General features: G+C 46.8%; 1 protein-coding gene across 3 annotated transcripts in view; it reads right to left on the bottom strand.

Moving 5' to 3' along the window:
• The window catches only part of LOC144610072 (glutamine--fructose-6-phosphate aminotransferase [isomerizing] 1-like), a 92,857-nt gene that overhangs the window by 14,178 nt on the left and 58,950 nt on the right, over positions 1 to 19,729 (bottom strand). For all 3 annotated transcript variants that reach the window (XM_078428593.1, XM_078428595.1, XM_078428594.1), the window contains exons 13-14: positions 11,633 to 11,753; positions 4,282 to 4,439 (exon numbers count right to left, since the gene is read on the bottom strand). In XM_078428593.1, the coding sequence (XP_078284719.1) occupies positions 4,282 to 4,439; positions 11,633 to 11,753 (279 nt within the window). The remainder of the gene's footprint in view (positions 1 to 4,281; positions 4,440 to 11,632; positions 11,754 to 19,729) is intronic.

Genomic DNA, 19,729 nt, shown 5'->3' with positions numbered 1-19,729 from the left:
ACAAAACTAAATTAAACTGGAGTCATGGGGAACACATGCAGGCAGAGGAGGTTAGTTTAACTTAGACAATAGACAATAGGTGCAGAAGGAGGCCATTCGGCCCTTCGAGCCAGCACCACCATTCAATGTGATCATGGCTGATCATTCTCAATTAGTAACCCGTTCCTGCCTTCTCCCCATACCCCCTGACTCCGCTATCCTTGAGAGCTCTATCTAGCTCTCTCTTGAATGCATTCAGAGACTTGGCCTCCACTGCCTTCTGAGACAGTGAATTCCACAGATTTACAACTCTCTGACTGAAAAGGTTTTTCCTCATCTCCGTTCTAAATGGCCTACCCCTTATTCTTAAACTGTGGGCCCTGGTTCTGGACTCCCCCAACATTGGGAACATGTTTCCTGCCTCTAACGTGTCCAACCCCAAATATAACTTGCATTATATTTGGCAAAGAAATTGTGGACCGAAATGGCCTATTCCTTTGCTGTTTTGTTCAATGTTTAAAACCAACTATTTCTTTTTTTTCAGACAAAAGATAAATGCACTGGATCATGGACGACATTGTGAATATTGTAGCCACACCAAGGATGAAAGGCCAGAAACCAATTTTGCAGGAATTACATCTCCGTTTTTCTCTTCTGCATCAGGGTGTTGTGTTGGAAGTCTTCAATCGAGACTGTGGCAGGGTAGTTGCACGGCAGCGTTTCATAGTCAGAGGTGCAGTACATCTGAATGCAGTGATGAGCCATCTTCCCACTGCCAGACATCACGTGGCACCTGGCCGGCACTCTTCCTCCAACTGCAGCCGATGAGGAAGCGCAGCGGTAGAGTTGCTGCTTTACAGCGAATGCAGCGCCGGAGACTCAGGTTCGATCCTGACTACGGGTGCTGCACTGTAAGGAGTTTGTACGTTCTCCCCGTGACCTGCGTGGGTTTACTCCGAGATCTTCGGTTTCCTCCCACACTCCAAAGACGTACAGGTATGTAGGTTAATTGGCTGGGTAAATGTAAAAATTGTCCCTAGTGGGTGTAGGATAGTGTTAATCACTGGGCGGCACGGACTTGGAGGGCCGAAAAGGCCTGTTTCCGGCTGTATATATATGATATGATATGATATGATTATCACATCAGAACATGAAGATAGACACAAAATTCTGGAGTAACTCAGCGGGACAGGTAGCATCTCTGGAGAGAAGGAATGGGTGACGTTTTGAGTCGAGACCTTTCTTCAGGTCGAGACCTGTCTGAAGAAGCGTCTCAATAGACAATAGGTGCAGGAGGAGGCCCTTCGGCCCTTCGAGACAGCACCGCCAGTCAATGTGATCATGGCTGATCATTCTCAATCAGTACCCCGTTCCTGCCTTCTCCCCATACCCCCTGACTCCGCTATCCTTAAGAGCTCTATCTAGCGCTCTCTTGAATGCATACAGAGAATTGACCTCCACTCCTTCTGAGGCAGAGAATTCCACAGGTTCACAACTCTCTGACTGAAAAAGTTTTTCCTCATCTCCGTTCTAAGGGGTTGGACACGTTAGGGGCAGGAAACATGTTCCCAATGTTGGAGGAGTCCAGAACCAGGGGCCACAGTTTAAGAATAAGGGGTAGGCCATTTAGAACGGAGATGAGGTAAAACCTTTTCAGTCAGAGAGTTGTAAATCTATGGAATTCACTGCCTCAGAAGGCAGTGGAGGTCAATTCTCTGAATGCATTCAAGAGAGAGCTAGATAGAGCTCTAATAGCAGAGTCAGGGGGTATGGGGAGAAGGCAGGAACGGGGTACTGATTGAGAATGATCAGCCATGATCACATTGAATGGTGGTGCTGGCTCGAAGGGCCGAATGGCCTACTCCCGCACCTATTGTCTATTGTCTATTGTCTATTAAATGGCCTACCCCTTACTCTTAAACTGTGGCCCCTTGTTCTGGACTCCCCCAACATTGGGAACATGTTTCCTGCCTCTAACGTGTCCAACCCCTTAATAATCTTATACGTTTCGATAAGATCTCCTCTCATCCTTCTAAAAGTCTCGGCCCAAAACGTCACCCATTCCTTCTCTCCAGAGATGCTGCCTGTACGGCTGAGTTACTCCAGAATTTTGTGTCTATCTTCGGTTTAAACCAGCATCTGCAGTTCCTTCCTACACAATCTTGGAACACGTACCAATTTGACTGCTGTGTTTTACAATGATATCAGCTGCTACATTTGAAGAAGTGCCTCACGGAGCCGGAAACCTAGGCCCGATCCTGATCTCGGGGGCTGACTGTGCGGAGTTTTTTTAAAAATTTGTTCGTGGATTGGGAGCAAAACTGGAATTTACTGCCCATCGCTAATTGTACCCTGGACTTTGTTTGACCAATTCACAGGACAACAAAGTGTTAACCACACTGCAGACAATTGCAAGCCAAACACTTTGGGAGGGGCAGCAATGAAACAGATGCGTTTTTAACAACAATCTGGTAGTTTAATGGTCTCTAACGCTGACACAACTCTTAATGCCAGATTTTATTTAATGAGTTGAATGTAAATTGCCCCCTTTGCTATTAAAAATGAACAGGTTGCATGACTTTATAAATAGCGATGAGGAATGCAAAATCACATGAGTGAAGGTATACATATTATGAATCAGCTGAATATTCAAAGACAAAGAGTTTTGTTGAGGTCGGTGGAGAGAGACAATATATTCCATTGGCAGTGTTGAGGATCTGTCTCAACATTATCTATCTCAACAAGAGATCGAGCTCTTAATGATTCACAAAATGCTGGAGTAACTCAGCAGGTCAGGCAGCATCTCAGGAGAGAAGGAATAGGCAGATAGCAGAGTCAAGGGATATGGGGAGAAGGCAGGAACGGGGTACTGATTGAGAATGATCAGCCATGATCACGGTGAATGGCGATGCTGGCTCGAAGGGCCGAATGGCCGACTCCTGCACCTATTGTCTATTGTCTATTATGTTCCTACACTCTGCCCTCTATTGCCTTTGGTTTGCAGCAATTTATCAATCTTCTTCTTAAATATATTCAACAATTTGGCTTCACAGTCTTCACCCTCAGTAAAGCAATTTCTCCTCAGCTCGTTTCCCGAATCTCCATGTGGCACATCATGTTGAGGAAGCATCTCTGGCAATGGAGGGGTTGCCATGACGACATGTTGGAAATGCATCGATAAAAGACCTCATCCAGGTAGAGAAGGGAAATGGTGGGACTGTTCCCATGTGTAGGAAGGAACTGCAGACGCTGGTTTAAACCGAGGATAGACACAAAAAGCTGGAGTAACTCAGCAGGCCAGGCAGCATCTCTGGAGAGAAGGGACGGGTGACGTTTCGGGTCGAGACTTTCGGGTCTGAAGAAGGGTCTCGACCCGAAACGTCAGACATTCCTTCTCTCCAGGGATGCTGCCGGCCCCACTGAGTTACTCCAGCTTTTTGTGTCTATATTCTGTTCTCATGTGAGACAGGTCATTAGATGATGATTATTGGTGTTAAAAACTACAACGAGCCTTGTTGAAGAAGTGGAGACAACGTTTTCATTGGCAGAGCTGAGGATTAATCTCAACATTATCTTCCTATGCTCTCCCCATACCTCGTGATCCAAGTAATTTAGCCGTCATCTTCTCAAATATATTCAACAATTTGGCTTCATAGTCTTCATTCTCAGTAAAGATTTATTTTTCCTAACCTCATTCCCAAATCTTATAACCAGGGACTTTGACCATTGTTCTGGGCTCTCTCTCCCAAAACCAGGGAAAGTATTCTCCATGTCACCAGCCTGTCTAGATGCCTCAGAATTTTAAAAGCCTCTCCTCAATTCTTCTTCAAAATACCGCCTCATTCTTCGAAAAAAAAATCCCAAATTAATTCCTGGCCTCGTGTGTTCAAATAAACAGAAAAGTGGGCAGCACAGAGGCACAGCCAGTAAAGCTGCTGCCTCCAAGCACCAGAGACCAAGGTTCAATCTTGACCTCGTGTGCTGTCTGTGTGGAGTTTGCACGTTATCACTGTGACCACGTGGGTTTCCTCTGGGTGCTCCGGTTTCCTCCCACATCCCAAAGGCATGCGGGTTTGTAGGTTAATTAGCCTCTGTAAATCACCCCTGGTGTGTAGCGAAAGTGGGATAACGCAAATCTAGAGTTCACGGGTGATTGATGGTCGGCATGGGCTCGGTGGGCTGAAGGGCCGGCTTCCATGCGGTATCTCTAAACTGCACCAAAACTGGATTTGGCTCGGATGAGACTTGGATCCAAGCCATCGCAGAATATCCACACAGCTCCGAGCTGGTCAAACGTCCTACCTTTGTGCTGGCCACACCAATTTCTGGCCCAGCATTGATGTGCACGCCACAGTCTGTCTCGCGGGAGAGGGAGCTGCCGACCGTGTTGGTGATGCCCACGGTTAGGGCCCGCCTCCCTTGGCAGTACCTCAAGGCCATTAAAGTGTCTCCGGTTTCACCTGCAGAACAGAGAACAATGGGTTACAGGGCACGGGGGCCAAGATCACAACTCACCACCCAGGCATCTCAATAGCCTCTGTTTCCCATTGCATTAAGCGGCACATTCAGAAACAGTGGAAGGTGCAAACAACAGCAAACTAACAAAGGAACCACATTTCCCTTCTCCCTCAAAAGGGTGCCATAGTGCGGTTACTGCCTTACGGCACCAGAAACACAGTTCCGACCCTGACTACGGGTGCTGCCTGTATGGAGTTTGTACGTTCTCTCTGTGACCGTGTGGGTTTTCCCCAGTTGCTCTGTTTCCTCCCACACTCCAAAGACGTATAGGTTTGTCGGTTAATTTGGCTTCGGTGAAATTGTAAATTGTCCCCAGTGTGTAGGATAGGTCGAGTGAACGGGGGATCGCTGATCAGTGCAGACTCAGTAGGCCCAAAGGCCTGTTTTTATGCGATATCTCTACAGTCTAAACAACTTGAACTTTAACATCACAGGACACTACCCAGGAACATTATCAAAGGCGTCGGAGGACTCCAAGAAAGGGATACTTGGAAAGGGAGTAGAAGTTTAGTAACAGTCGTAGGTTTGACTAAAGCAAAAGTGGTCGAGGGTTTGAAGAAGTTCTCATCCTCTCTTCGACGAGAGTTTAGCAACATGCTCTCTCGCTGCTCCGCCTCTGTGATTTCTCCTGCCCTCCGACCACATTTTGACATTATTTACTTTAGATAGCTCCTCTGTCCCTCCCGTCCCCTCCTCCTTCCCAGATCTCCCTCTATCTTCCTGTCTCCACCTATGTCCTTCCTTTGTCCCGCCCCCATGACATCAGTCTGAAGAAGGGTCTCGACCCGAAACGTCACCCATTCCTTCTCTCCTGAGATGCTGCCTGACCTGCTGAGTTACTCCAGCATTTTGTGAATAAATACCTTCGATTTGCACCAGCATCTGCAGTTATTTTCGTACACTACCCATAGTTAGCTTTAGTCACTTTTTATTAGACTATTTGATTTTGCTTCAGAAAGTTTTGAACATTTTGAAACTTTTATTTCAGTGTTGCACAACTATTTCACGTCATATTCCTGCTTAATTACTGTACTTATTATTCAGTCTGAAGAAGGGTCTCGACCCTAAACGTCACCCATTCCTTCTCTCCTGAGATGCTGCCTGACCTGCTGAGTTACTCCAGCATTTTGTGAATAAAAAGCTAACTATGGTGCCTAATTGATTTGAATGATTTTCTGTGCACCATCTCGCTAAGTGATGAAAAAAATACTTTTTCACCCAGAGAGGAGATGAGTAAAAACTTCTTCATCCAGAGAGTTGTGAATCTGTGGAATTCTCTGCCACAGAAGGCAGTGGAGGCGAATTCACTGGATGTTTACAAGAGAGAGATAGATTTAGCTCTTCGGACTAATGGAATCAAGGGATGTGGGGAAAAAGCAGGAACGGGGAACTGACTTTGGATGATCAGCCAAGATCATTTTGAATGACGGTGCTGGCTCGAAGGGCCGAATGGGCTACTCTTGCACCTATTTTCTATGTTTCTATGTGACCACACCATCAGACACCTCCTGCTCCATCTGTAGATGGGACTGGGTCTCTCACCAGCCTCACCGTCACCTCTAAACACACAGAACTGGAAAAGCAGCAAGTCTTCCCTGACCCAGAGGCACTGCCCAAAATGATGATTCTGGACAAGCGAATGATACATCCTTATAAAAATGAAAATTAGATTTCCGATTTATTTCGTTTATGTTTAGTCATTTATTATTGTCATGTGTACAGAGGTACAGCGAAAAGCTTTTTGTTGCGTGCTATCCAGTCAAAGTAAAGGCTATACATGATTACAATAAGGGGTAGGCCATTTAGAACTGAGATGAGGAAAAACTTTTTCAGTCAGAGAGTTGTGAATCTGTGGAATTCTCTGCCTCAGAGGGCAGTGGAGGCCAATTCTCTGAATGCATTCAAGAGGGAGCTAGATAGAGCTCTTAAGGATAGCGGAGTCAGGGGGTATGGGGAGAAGGCAGGAACGGGGTACTGATTGAGAATGATCAGCCATGATCACATTGAATGGCGGTGCTGGCTCGAAGGACCAAATGGCCTCCTCCTGCACCTATTGTCTATTGTCGTCCACAGTGTACAGATACAGGGCGAAGGGTATAATGTCCAGTGCAAGATAAAGTCCAGTCATGTCCGATTAAGATAGTTCAAAGGCCTCCAATGAAGTAGCTGGACCGCTCTCTGGTTGGTGAGAGGACGATTCAGTTGCTTGATAACAGCTGGGATGAAACTGTCCCTGAATCTGGAGGTGTGCGTTTCAAACATCTGTACCTCTTGCCTGATGGGAGAAGAGGGAGTGACTGGGGTGAGACTGATCCTTGATTATGCTGCTGGCCTTGCCAAGGCAACATGAAGTGTAGATGGAGTCAATGGAAGGGAGGTTGGTTCACATGATGGTCTGGACTACATCCACAATTTATTGCAGTCTGGGATGGAGCTGTTCCCAAACCATGCTGTGATGCATCCCGTTACAATGCTTTCAATGGTGCATATTTTAAAGATAGAACTTTTATTTGGCCCCAAGGGTCTTTAATGCAGTCAGATTCATAAAATAAGATCTTTAACTTACCACAAAACTCAAAATATAAAAACTGGCCATGAAAGGTCGTAGGTCATGGAAAACTCCACACAGTCCCAGCTGCGGTCTGTGTCTTTAAACATTACTCAAGAGCAAGGGTCATCTCTGCCAGTGAAGACCCTCGGGTGGGCTCAGACACCACTTTACATCATTGGGTTCTGGCCAGTAAAGTTTAATAGTCATGACGGTTTCTGTGGAATTCTCTGCCACAGAAGGCAGTGGAGGCCAATTCACTGGATGTTTTCAAGAGAAAGTTAGATTTAGCTCTTCGGGCTAACGGAATCAAGGGATATGGGGAGAAAGCAGGAACTAATTTTGGATGATCAGCCATGATCATATTGAATGGGGCTCAAAGTACCAAATGGCCTCCTCCTGCAACAATTTTCCATGTTTCTATGTTTCTATGTACAGCTTTATTATTATAAAGGCAGATTCTATGTCCATTAATACTCAGAGTTTAAAAATATGTCACAATGTGGGAATAATGCTGAAAAATGTCAGTGTCCTCTGAACCAGTTCCGATGTAGCCTTCTAAGTGCTTATGTATAGTGATACTTGTACTGTAAGAAAATAACTGCAGATGCTAGTACAAATCGAAGGTATTTATTCACAAAATGCTGGAGTAAATCAGCAGGTCAGGCAGCATCTCGGGAGAGAAGGAATGGGTGACGTTGCGGGTCGAGACACTTCTGAGATGCTGCCTGACCTGCTGAGTTAGTCCAGCATTTTGTGATACTTGTACTGAACTGTATACAAAAATGAATTTCACTGTACCTGAATATATGTGACAAATTAAGTAACGTACCAACCTCCACAGTCCCTGAATACCCCATGACTTTAAGGAATAGTGAGAAAGGTGACTTTGCTATCCAATCGTTAGTGGCATTTGCATTACGCCTTTAACATAGAAAAATACCAACACATTGTACACAGGCAACAAGTAGGGTTGCCAACTTCCTCACTCCCAAATACGGGACAAGGTGACATCATCGCCCCGCGCCCCAGGTGACCTCACCCAGCCAGCGGCCATGTGCTCCCGCTCCACCAACGGCTGCCATTGGTGGAGCGGGAGCACGTGGCCGCTGGCTGGGCGAGGTCACGTGGGGCACGGGGCGGTGTCAATAGACAATAGGTGCAGGAGTAGGCCATTCGGCCCTTCGAGCCAGCACCGCCATTCAATGTGATCATCCACGAGTGTCGTCACCCTTTGTCCCTTATTTGGGAGTGAGGAAGTTGGTATGGGAGATAATACGATATTATTTTATGCATGATATTATTTGATATTATTTTATACATTAGACATTGTTACGGCATTATTTTATACATTGTTGTTTAAGGTTTGTAACTACTTAGGCATTAGGCGCCTCTCTGTAACTAATTAAGACGCTCCGTACCCATGACACATCTCTGTAACATAACACTCCTTTGCTTTAGTTTGTACCCTTGCTTTAGCCTAGATGATAAGGGTAGCAGAATCCGAAGAGATGCAAACATTCATCAATGAATAGGATTTAATGGTGGCAAGAGGAGAGATAAGGAAAAACATAGGCCTTGGGGTGATGGATGGATGTGAGGGATGAACTAGCAGGAAATAAGGGAGGCGAAATATGAAGGGTTGTGAGCATTGAGATAAGGATATATTACTAAATGGGATTTAATGGTAGCGGGACAAACAGGTACTACAAAGCAATGAAAGACTGAAGAAAGGAGTGTGGGTATGAGGTAATGCAAAGGAGATAAGGTTTAGAATAATCCTATAAAAATAGGCTGCCCGGTGTACTAAGTGGGCAGTCAGATGGTTGACATCCTGATTGTTCCAGCCGTTGTTTGCAAATAAAGGCTTTTAACTTCTTGAAGAATTCTCCGTGTCATCTGCTTCGTTTTGAACACCGGTAACCACGACATTGGCAACCCTAACCGCAGCCGAGATTTATCAGCTACGTTGGCACATGACAGAAGCAGGTACGAGATTCATCAGACTAAACCCTTGATAGAAATGTAGCCAAAAAAAACCCCAGACCAAAATGTAAAAATAAAACGTCATGAAGGAAACACATTACGTCCAACATTGACAAAGAACAGGTTGATAATGGACACAACGTGCTGGTGTAACTCAGCGGGCCAGGCAAATCTCTGGGGGAAAAGGATGGGTGATGATTCGGGTTAGGACCCTTCTTCAGCGTGAAGATACCGAGGATGTTTCAGTATAAACCAGCATCTGCAGTTCCTTCCTGCACAGGATTGATTTATACAATCGGTCAAAATGCAAGAGAATACAGGCCTAGAGACATCCTGTACCCGATTACCATGCTTCATCGCCATTTAATTTCAAATAATTAGCCGATCCTGATGTAGTCCAAACAGAAGGAGTCTAAAGACCCGAAACGTCACCCATTCCTTCTCTCCGGAGATGCTGCCCGTCCTGCTGAGTTACTCCGGCTTTTTATGTCTGTCTTCGGTTTAAACCATCATCTGCAGTTCCTTCCTGCACAGTGGAGCACTGAGGTCTCATTCAACAGGCCCACTGTCAGTTGACCTTGTTAACGGTTGGGTTAAAGTTACGTGGCCTAAGGCACATTAACACAGGCTAGCATTCTGCCTCTGCACTACTGCCGTGACCTTTACTATAGCAGAGTGCTGTCAGCAGTACTGGAGAACAGCAGCTGCTTCTTAAAATATGTTTGTACAGGGTTTGTATTTATTTGGATCAGGTGGTTTGTGGAGAGTGAGTGTCCCTCTGTGCACAAACACTGCACGAACATTCGGCAGATAGCGCGCCTTCTAAACCGCCAGTGGTCCTCCACTGCCATACAGGCACGCATTCAGACGCACACACAAAAGCCATTACAACTATACCGGAGCGAGGGATGCTGGAGGCCAGGGAAAGCGATGCCCTTTTTTATTCGAACAGACCAAGAGGAAGATCTGATACTAATATTAAAATAATAACGAGGTTTTGATAAGGTTGGTAAGTAATCCAATGGCACGATGGTTTAAGGTCACTGTCGGCATTTTAGAAGTGTTTTGATGTGGTGGGTGGTTAGGAAATGAGATGCTGTTGCAGAAACTGAGGCTTGGAGACAGCAGACTTTAGGAAACAGCTCGCACTCTCTGCCATCCTGTAGACCAAGCCCACACTTTCTCCTGCGTAGAAATTGAACTGCAGATGCTGGTTTAAACCAAAGATAGACACAAAAGGCCAGGGTAACGCAAAGGGTCAGGCAGCATCTCTGGAGAAAACGAATAGGTGACATTTCAGGTCAAGACCTTTCTTCAGACATTCTTTAGTCTGAAGAAGGGTCTCGACCCAAAATGTCGCCTATTCCTTTTCTCCAGAGATGATGCCTGACCCGCTGAGTTACTCCGGCTTTTGGTGTCTATCCACATTTTCACCTTTTGTTCATCCTCCAACATGAAGCTGTTGGACAAAACCGGCACCAAACTCACTGGCTTAGTACATTGGTGTCAAGACAATCTCTCCCTAAATGTGGGCAAAAACAAAGGAGCTGTTCAGGAAACAGAGAACGCCCCACTCTGCATCAATGGTCCTTTAGTGGAGATGGGGGAGATGGGGCAGCGGTAGAGTTGCTGCCTTACAGCGAATGCAGCGCCGGAGACTCAGGTTCGATCCTGACTATGGGTGCCGTCTGTACGGAGTTTGTACGTTCTCCCCGTGACCTGCGTGGGTTTTCTCCGAGATCTTCGGTTTCCTCCCACACTGTCTTAATTGACTGTGTAAATGTTTTAAAAAATTGTCCCTAGTGTGTGTAGGATAGTGTTAATGTGCGGGGATCGCTGGGCGGCGCGGACTTGGTGGGCCGAAGGGCCTGTTTCCGCGCTGTATCTCTAAATCTAAACCTATTAATCTCCGCTCTCAAAATACCCAATATCTTGGCCTCCATCTTTGGCAATGAACTCCACAGATTCACCGCTCTCTGGCTAAAGAAATTAGCAAGCCCCTCGGGTAACCAGGATGAATGAACCAACACAGTTCATGTTGGTTCTCCATCATTTCCTCAGGGGTATCCTGACTCGCCAATAAATGTTGATGTGGGAAGGAGATGCTAGTTTGTACTGAAGAGAGACACAAAATGCTGGAACAACTCAGCGGGTCAGGCAGCATCTCTGGAGAAAAGGAATAAGTGACATTTTGGGTCGAGACTCTTCTTTAGACTAGTCTAAACGCTTATACTCCAGGCTACCTGGCCATTAAGTTTGATATTCGGAAAAGGAGCTCACTTGTGTTAATATCCACCAAACTGAACATCATTAGATTTAAATGATAAGGAAGAAAGTGCAGGAAGTGCAGATACTGGTTTACGCTGAAGATAGACACAAAATGCTGAAGTAACTCAGCGGGTCGGGCAGTATTTCTGGAGAAAAGGAATAGGTGATGCTTCGGGTCGAGACCTTTCTTCAGACTTCAGAGTCTGAAGAAGGGTCTCGACCTGAAATGTCACCTATTCCTTTTCTCCAGAGATGCTGCCTGTCCCAACAAATGCTGGTGCTGTTTCACAGCAGGGCAAATAATCTTGCATCGAGAAACATATTTCACCGTACCTGACTGGCTGAGGAAAATGCAGACATCATCTCGGAAGACGGGCGTACTGCGATCCAGGAAATCGCTGGAGAGTTCCACCATGACCGGCAGCTCGGTCAGCTCCTCGAGGATTTGCCGGGTCTGCAGGAGGAATCAGGGAACAGGCGGAAATCAGCTCAACTCCAACAAGAAGAAGGGAAAATGGAATGTCTTTTAAACGTGGTGAAAATATCAGACGTGGATGCCGTAGAGTTGTAAAGTCATAAACGCCGAAACAGGTCCTCCAGCCCAACTCGCCCATGCCAACCGAGATCCACTAAATAAAGAGTTACTCCAGCACTTTGTGTCCTTCCCGTCAAATGCACATTCAGCATCAGTGAACATGAACAGGGACCTTGGGTGTAGGAAGGAACTGGAGATGCTGGTTTACATCGAAGATAGACACAAAATGGTGGAATAACTCAGCGGGACAGACAGCATCTCTGGATAGAATGGGTGACGTTTTGGGTCGAGACGTTTTGGGAGCACATAACATGGAGTGTCAGTGAAATACTGAGTGAGTTCCTTACTGCTAGAGGAGCTTTCATAGGTGGCATTAGACCCAAGCCTCTTACCCCTTCAGTTGGAGTAGTTGGGTTCTCCTCCCTCCCATTATACAAGATCACCAAAACTAATGGTCTCCTGCTTTTCATAGGAGTTTAGCAAGACACAGCACCTTGCTACACTCCACCAGTGGCTACGTGTCAAAAGATGTGTAAGAAATTAACTGCAGATGCTGGTACAAATCAAAGGTATTTATTCACAAAATGCTGGAGTAACTCAGCAGGTCAGGCAGCATCTCAGGAGAGAAGGAATGGGTGACGTTTCGGGTCGAGCCAGCACCGCCATTCAATATGATCATGACTGATCATCCAAAATCGGTGCCCCATTCCTGCTTTCTCCCCAAATCCCTTGATTCCATCAGCCCTAAGAGCTATATCTAACTCTCTCTTGAAAACATCCAGTGAATTGGCCACCACTGCCTTCTGTGGCAGAGAATTCCACAGATTCACAACTCTCTGGGTGAATTTTTTTTTCTTCATCTTAGTCCTAAATGGCCTACCCCTTATTCTTAAACTGTGACCCCTGGTTCTGGACTCCCCCAACATCGGGAACATTTTCCCCGGATCTAGCCTATCCAGTCCTTTAAGAATTTTATATGTTTCTATAAGATCCCCCTCTCATCCTTCTAAATTCCAGTGAGTACAAGCCCAGTCGACACAGTCTTTCATCACATGTCAGTCCCGCCATCCCGGGAATTAACCTGGCGAACCGACGCTGTACTCCCTCAATAGCAAGAATGTCCTTCCTCAAATTAGAAGACCAAAACTGCGCACAATGCATGTAAACTGTACAAACCTGCACGCTTTTGGAATGTGGGAGGAAACCGGAGCACCCGGAGAAAACCCACACGGTCACATGGAGAACATATAGTCTCCATACAGGGGCATCGAACACCCTATTTCACTTCCAAATCGTTCCTACCCTGCAGTCCATGGGAGATCACATTCTCTATTCTGACACAAGGGCAGGGCCGTCTTAACGCATGGGCCTGATGGGCACTTGCCCGGGGCCCCACGAGCATAGGGGCCCCATGCTGATCTGTGTATGTTAAGTGACTTGCAATAAATAAATACTACTTTAAAAATGTAGGTTCAATAAGTGCTTTTTTCGCAACATTTTCGGCCCCTAAGTGCTTCTCACAGCGTTCTGTTTCGCAACAATTAGCTCCCTAAGTGCTTTGCTTTTCCATCCCTAAGTGCTTCTCACAGCGATCTGTAAGTGTTTTTCACAACAATGTAGCACCCTAAGTCCATCGCTAAGTGCTTTTCGGTAAGTGCTTTTCGCCGGCACGACAGGGGGGGGAAAGGGGGGTGGGGGAGAGTAACGGTAGGGGCCCCAGTACACTGCTTTGCCCGGGGGCCCATAATGCTGTAAAAACGGCCCTGCACAAGGGGCAATGGTGCAAGACTACCAGAGGTTGGTCATCACTGCTTTCTTTAATTCCAGTAATTTGTGAACAAGTATCTAGCTCCCATCCACCGATGCCCTTCCTCTCCTCCACCACCCCAACTCCTTCTCCCTGCTTTAGTACTTCTTAATAAATTGCCTCTGCCCTAAAGCAAGGTTAATTGGCCTGGCCCACTAACCCTTTGTTTCTCCCAACACCAGTGCAGCCCAACCTGCTGGCAGTGGGCTGGTTACCAGAGTCCAAAAAGAAGAAAAAAACAACACAATACTGGAAGCACTCAGCAGGCCAGGCGGCATCTGTGGAGAGAGAAACAGGGTTAATGTTTCAGGCCGGTGATCCTTCTCCAGTTCTGAAGAAAGAGCATTGATCTGAAATGCCAGCTCTGTTTCTCTATCCACAAAGGCTGCTTGAACTGTTGAGTGTTTCCGGTATTGTTTGTTTGTTTTTTAATATAAGGTTTACAGCATCTGTTTTTTGTCAGTGACAGTGCCTTGGATAGTTGAGCTCTTGGGGATTGGCCACTGTCTGTGTGTCTCTCTCTCTCCCCCTCTGTCTCTCTCTCCCCCCCCCCCCCCCCGTCTGTCTCTCTTTCACCCCCCTCCTCTCCCATCCCCCCCCCCTGTCTCCCTCCCTCCCCCTCTGTCTGGCTCCCCTCCCCTCCCCCCCTTCTGTCTCTCACACCCACCCCCCTCTGTCTCGGTCTCTCTCTCATCCCCCCCTCTCTCCCATCCCCCATTCAAGAGAGAGCTAGATAGAGCTCTTAAGGATAGCGGAGTCAGGGGGTATGGGGAGAAGGCAGGAACGGGGTACTGATTGAGAGTGATCAGCCATGATCACATTGAATGGCGGTGCTGGCTCGAAGGACCGAATGGCCTCCTCCTGCACCTATTGTCCATTGTCTATTGTCTCACCCCCCCGCTCCCTCTGTCTCTCTCCCTCCTTCCCCCTCTGTCGCTCTCTCCCATCCCCCCTCTCTCCCATCGCCCCCGTCTCTCTCTCTCTTTCCCCCCCTCTGTCTCTGTCTCTCCCATCCCCCACCCCCCCGTCTCTCTCCCCCCGCCCCTCGGTCTCCCCCCCATTCTGTCTCTCACACACTCCCCCCTCAGTCTTCCTCCCCCCTCCCTGCTAGCTCTCTCTCTCTCTCTCTCTCTCTCTCTCTCTCTCTCTCTCTCTCTCTCTCTCTCTCTCTCTGGGAAGTTGGCACAGTGCTTCTTAGGAAAAGCCACAAATACAGTTGATGGTTAGGATAGAAACCTGGATGCAAGTCAACCAATGTCAAGTCAAGTTTATCGTTGTGTGCACAACTACGGTGAGGTGCGATTAGAATGGAAACCTCAGACACCGAGAGACTGACCAACACTAAAACAAAATGTGCAAAATTGCGTATAAGATTTCCAACAAAAAAAAAAGACATCGACTCACAGACAAACACACAAAAAATAAATCGTACATAAATTACACGTAACTATTTTAAAAGAAAGACGACTGCACAAAAAGGTAGCAAGACAAGGTCTTCCCAAATATCCCCCACAGTTTTTGCCAAGTAAAAAAAAACAACCTCCTGATGCACTGAATGATTTCTCATGTTACAAGTGAACAGGAGTTGTATTACACTGGGGAATTGGACGAAAAAGCAACGGGCCAATTTCAACCGAAGCTGCAGGGCAACTTGCAGTGTAAATAAGCAGCCAAGAGGCCAAGCGTGGAAACACAGAGGCACAACTATCCCGCTGCAAACTCCGGGGCGGTGGGTGGGAGTCTGGGGAGGTGCAGGACTGTAGGGGGGAACCACCAACGATGCAGGGTCTGACAGTGCCCTCCATTTACATATGAATTCAATTTCTGGAGAGATAATTGCCTCATTATGATCAAACGGGGTTAATGAGGCGTGGAAAAAAGCACAGTTCAGCGTGAAACACCTCCCCACCCAGCCTCTCTCAATCGGAAGACAATTTGTCACCATTAGACAACAGCTGTGAGAGACAGACTCCAGATCGGGAACGGCAATAGATTAGCCGTTAACATATGAACACATGCGTGTAGCCAGGGCCAGGCATGCCCTCTCTGAAGATCAGACCCACTTTTAGAAAATACTACAGCACAGTATAAGACACAAGCAGGCCCTTCGGCCCATGATGTCTGTACCAAATATGCCTACTCAAACTCCTTCCTTTGTCCCACCCCCCTGACATCAGTCTGAAGAAGGGGTGACCTGAATTACACACACTACTCCAAATGAGGCATGACCAACATTTTATAGTGGTGCATCATGACTTCCTGACTCTTCTTCGCGCCAGAAACGTCACCCATTCCTTCTATCCAGATATGCTGAGTTGCTCCCGCATTTTGTGTCTATCCTCAGTGTAGTTCCTTCCTACACCATAACTTCCTGACACTTGCACTCAAACTCTTTTTCCTTTGTTTACCTTCTTCTATTACCCCCAATCTTAGTCCCCTACCTCCACACACCCAACCACACACAACCCAATCCTTTCCCTGCCCGCCAACCGATTCCCCACCTACTCACCCACATTCCACCCATCAACCCAACCCTTCCCCATCTACTGACCCACATAGAAACATAGAAAATAAGTGCAGGAGTAGGCCATTCGGCCCTTCGAACCTGCACCGCCATTCAATATGATCATGGCTGATCATCCAACTCAGTATCCTGTACCTGCCTTCTCTCCATACCCCGATCCCTTTAGCCACAAGGGCCACATCTAACTCCCTCTTAAATATAGACAATGAACACAGTAGCTAATCTGTGGAACTCATTGCCGCAGAGGGCTGTGGAGGCCAAGTCAGTACATATTTTTAAGGCAGAGATAGACAAATTCTTGATTAGAACGGGTGTCAAGGGTGATGGGGAGAAGGCGGGAAATGGGATTAGGAGGCAGGGATCAGCCATGATTGGATGGCGGAGCAGACTCGATGGACCTTCTTGCTATTGAGGGCGTGCAGCGTAGGTTTACTAGGTTAATTCCCGGAATGGCGGGACTGTCATATGTTGAAAGACTGGAGCGACTGGGCTTGTATACACTGGAACTTAGAAGGATGAGAGGAGATCTTATCGAAACGTATAAGATTATTAAGGGGTTGGACACGTTAGAGGCAGGAAACATGTTCCCAATGTTGGGGGAGTCCAGAACAAGGGGCCACAGTTTAAGAATAAGGGGTAGGCCATTTAGAACTGAGATGAGGAAAAACTTTTTCAGTCAGAGAGTTGTGAATCTGTGGAATTCTCTGCCTCAGAAGGCAGTGGAGGCCAATTCTCTGAATGCATTCAAGAGAGTGTTAGATAGAGCACTTAAGGATAGCGGAGTCAGGGGGTATGGGGAGAAGGCAGGAATGGGGTACTGATTGAGAATGATCAGCCATGATCACATTGAAAGGCGGTGCTGGCTCGAAGGGCCGAATGGCCTCCTCCTGCACCTATTGTCTATTGTCCGAATGGCCTAATTCTACAACTTGTGAACTTGTGAACCACTCTCCCACATTCCACTCACCAACCCCGACCCTTCCCCATTCTCCTCTTTCCCCACCCACCAACCACTTCTTCACCCACCCACCACCTCTTCTCCACGGATGCTGCCTGACCGGCTGAGTATTTTAGGGATTTACTGGTTTTATTTCAGCCACTCCAGTTTTTAGTTGTCTCAGACGTTGGCCATCCTACGCTAATAGCAGTCAAACAGTAACTGTCCGACTCTCAACTACGTCCTGCGCACACTGTCACGAAGGCTGGGCAACACTTACCTGGGCAACAGGTAGTCAACATGGGCCACAAACAATGTATAGAGTCAGGGCATAGCCTAGGATATTGTGCCGGTGATGCTGTTGCATACAAGGCCTTCATTGGATCTGTACCTTGTCGTACTTATGCACATGACAATAAACTCGTTGAGTTTCAACAATTGACTTGACTTGACTTAGAAACAAGGGAAGAAATTTCCAGAGCCCTGGCTAGGATATTTGCATCATCTTTGGCCACAAGTGAGGTACCAGAGATCTGGACGGTGATTAATATTGTGCTCGTCAGTCTGAGATCTTCGGTTTCCTCCCACACTCCAAAGACGTACAGGTATGTAGGTTAATTGGCTGGGTAAATGTAAAAATTGTCCCTAGTGGGTGTAGGATAGTGTTAATGTGCGGAGATCGCTGGGCGGCACGGACTTGGAGGGCCGAAAAGGCCTGTTTCCGGCTGTATATATATGATATGATATGATATGATAACATCAGTGGTGGGAAAGCTACTGGAAAGGATTCTGAAGTACAGGATCGACCAACATTTGGAAAAGGCAAGGACTATTAGGGACAGTCAGCATGGCTTATGCAAGGAAAGTAGTGGCTCACAATCACGATTGACTTTTTTTCACGAGGTGATAAAGAATATTGATCAGGGCATGATGGCTTGTGTTATCTACAGAGATTTCAGCAAGGGCTTGCACAAGGTCCCACATGGTAGTTTCGTTTAGAGATACTTTGTGGCAACAGGCCCTTCGGCCCACCGGAACCACGCCGACCAGCGATCCCCACACATTAACACTACCCCACACACACCAGGGACCATTTTTTCCTTTACCAGGCCAATTTACCTACATACCTGCACGTCTTGTACTCGCTGGAATTCGGCTTGTACTCGCTGGAATTTAGAAGATTGAGGGGGGATCTTATAGAAACGTACAAAATTCTTAAGGGGTTGGACAGGCTAGATGCAGGAAGATTTTTCCCGATGTTGGGGAAGTCCAGAACAAGGGGTCACAGTTTAAGGATAAGGGGGAAGTCTTTTAGGACCGAGATGAGAAAGTTTTTTTTCACACAGAGAGTGGTGAATCTGTGGAATTCTCTGCCACAGAAGGTAGTTGAGGCCAGTTCATTTGCTATATTCAAGAGGGAGTTAGATGTGGCCCTTGTGGCTAAAAGGATCAGGGGGTATGGAGAGAAGGCAGGTTCAGGGTACTGAGTTGGATGATCAGCCATGATCATATTGAATGGCGGTGCAGGCTCGAAGGGCCGAATGACCTACTCCTGCACCTATTTTCTATGTTTCTATGTCTGCAGGCTTGTCCATCAGGTGAGATCACATGAGCTACTGCACTGGCTTGGTGGTAGAGGTTTGAGGGTGGGAGTAGAGGGTTGTTATTCAGATTGGAGGTCTGTGACCAGCGGTGTGCCACATGGATCGATGTTAAGTCCACTGTCGCTTACCATCCAAGCTAACAATCTGGATGATAGGTAGTTGGCATGGTTAGTAAGTCTGCAGATGATAATAAAATTGGTGGGTAGACTGGACAATGGAGAAGATTATCGAAGATTACAACAGGATTTAGATCAATTGAGGAAGTGAGCTAAGGAATGGCAGGCTGTAGAGAGCATCCTGTCCGGCAACATCACAGTCTGGTTTGGGAACAGCTCTGCCCAGGACAGGATGGCCCTGCAGAGAGTAGTGCATTCGGCAGAACGCACCATGGGAACTACACTCGCCCCCCTGCAGGACCTATACATCAGGAGGTGCAGATCAAGAGCAAGCAAGATCATGAGGGACCCCTACCACCCCAGTAACGGACTGTTCCAGATGTTACGGTCAGGCAAACGCCTCCGCTGTCACGCTGTGAAAACGGAGAGGATGAGACGGAGTTTCTTCCCACAGGCCATCAGGACTGTTAACTATTATAACTGCAGGGACTAAATTTTGTCTTCTCTATATAACTTTATTAACTTTATTTATATGCTGTAACTGTAATTCTTTTTTGTGCACAATCCGCAGGCATTGCCACTTTCATTTCACTGCACATCGTGTATGTGTATGTGACAAATAAACTTGACTTGACTTGACTAGAATTTAACTCAGACAAGTGCAAGGTGTTGCATTTTGATAAATTACTATGTTCCAATCACATTTACTCATGTACATGGACAGTAAACATTTGCAGGGATATGGGCCAAACGCAAGCGAAAGGCACTTGCTCAGGTAAACACCATTGAAGGGCCTGTTTCCACACTGTATAACTATGATAAAATAGAAATAGCAATGCAGGCAGAGATCAAACAGAAAATAAACTATTCCGTAAATAAAGTTGAGGTTTGATCTCAGCAAAACTTG

The sequence above is a fragment of the Rhinoraja longicauda genome, chromosome 35 (assembly GCF_053455715.1).
Source record: "Rhinoraja longicauda isolate Sanriku21f chromosome 35, sRhiLon1.1, whole genome shotgun sequence".
NCBI classification, from domain to species: Eukaryota; Metazoa; Chordata; class Chondrichthyes; order Rajiformes; family Arhynchobatidae; genus Rhinoraja; species Rhinoraja longicauda.
This window is presented reverse-complemented; position numbering and strand designations above follow the sequence as displayed.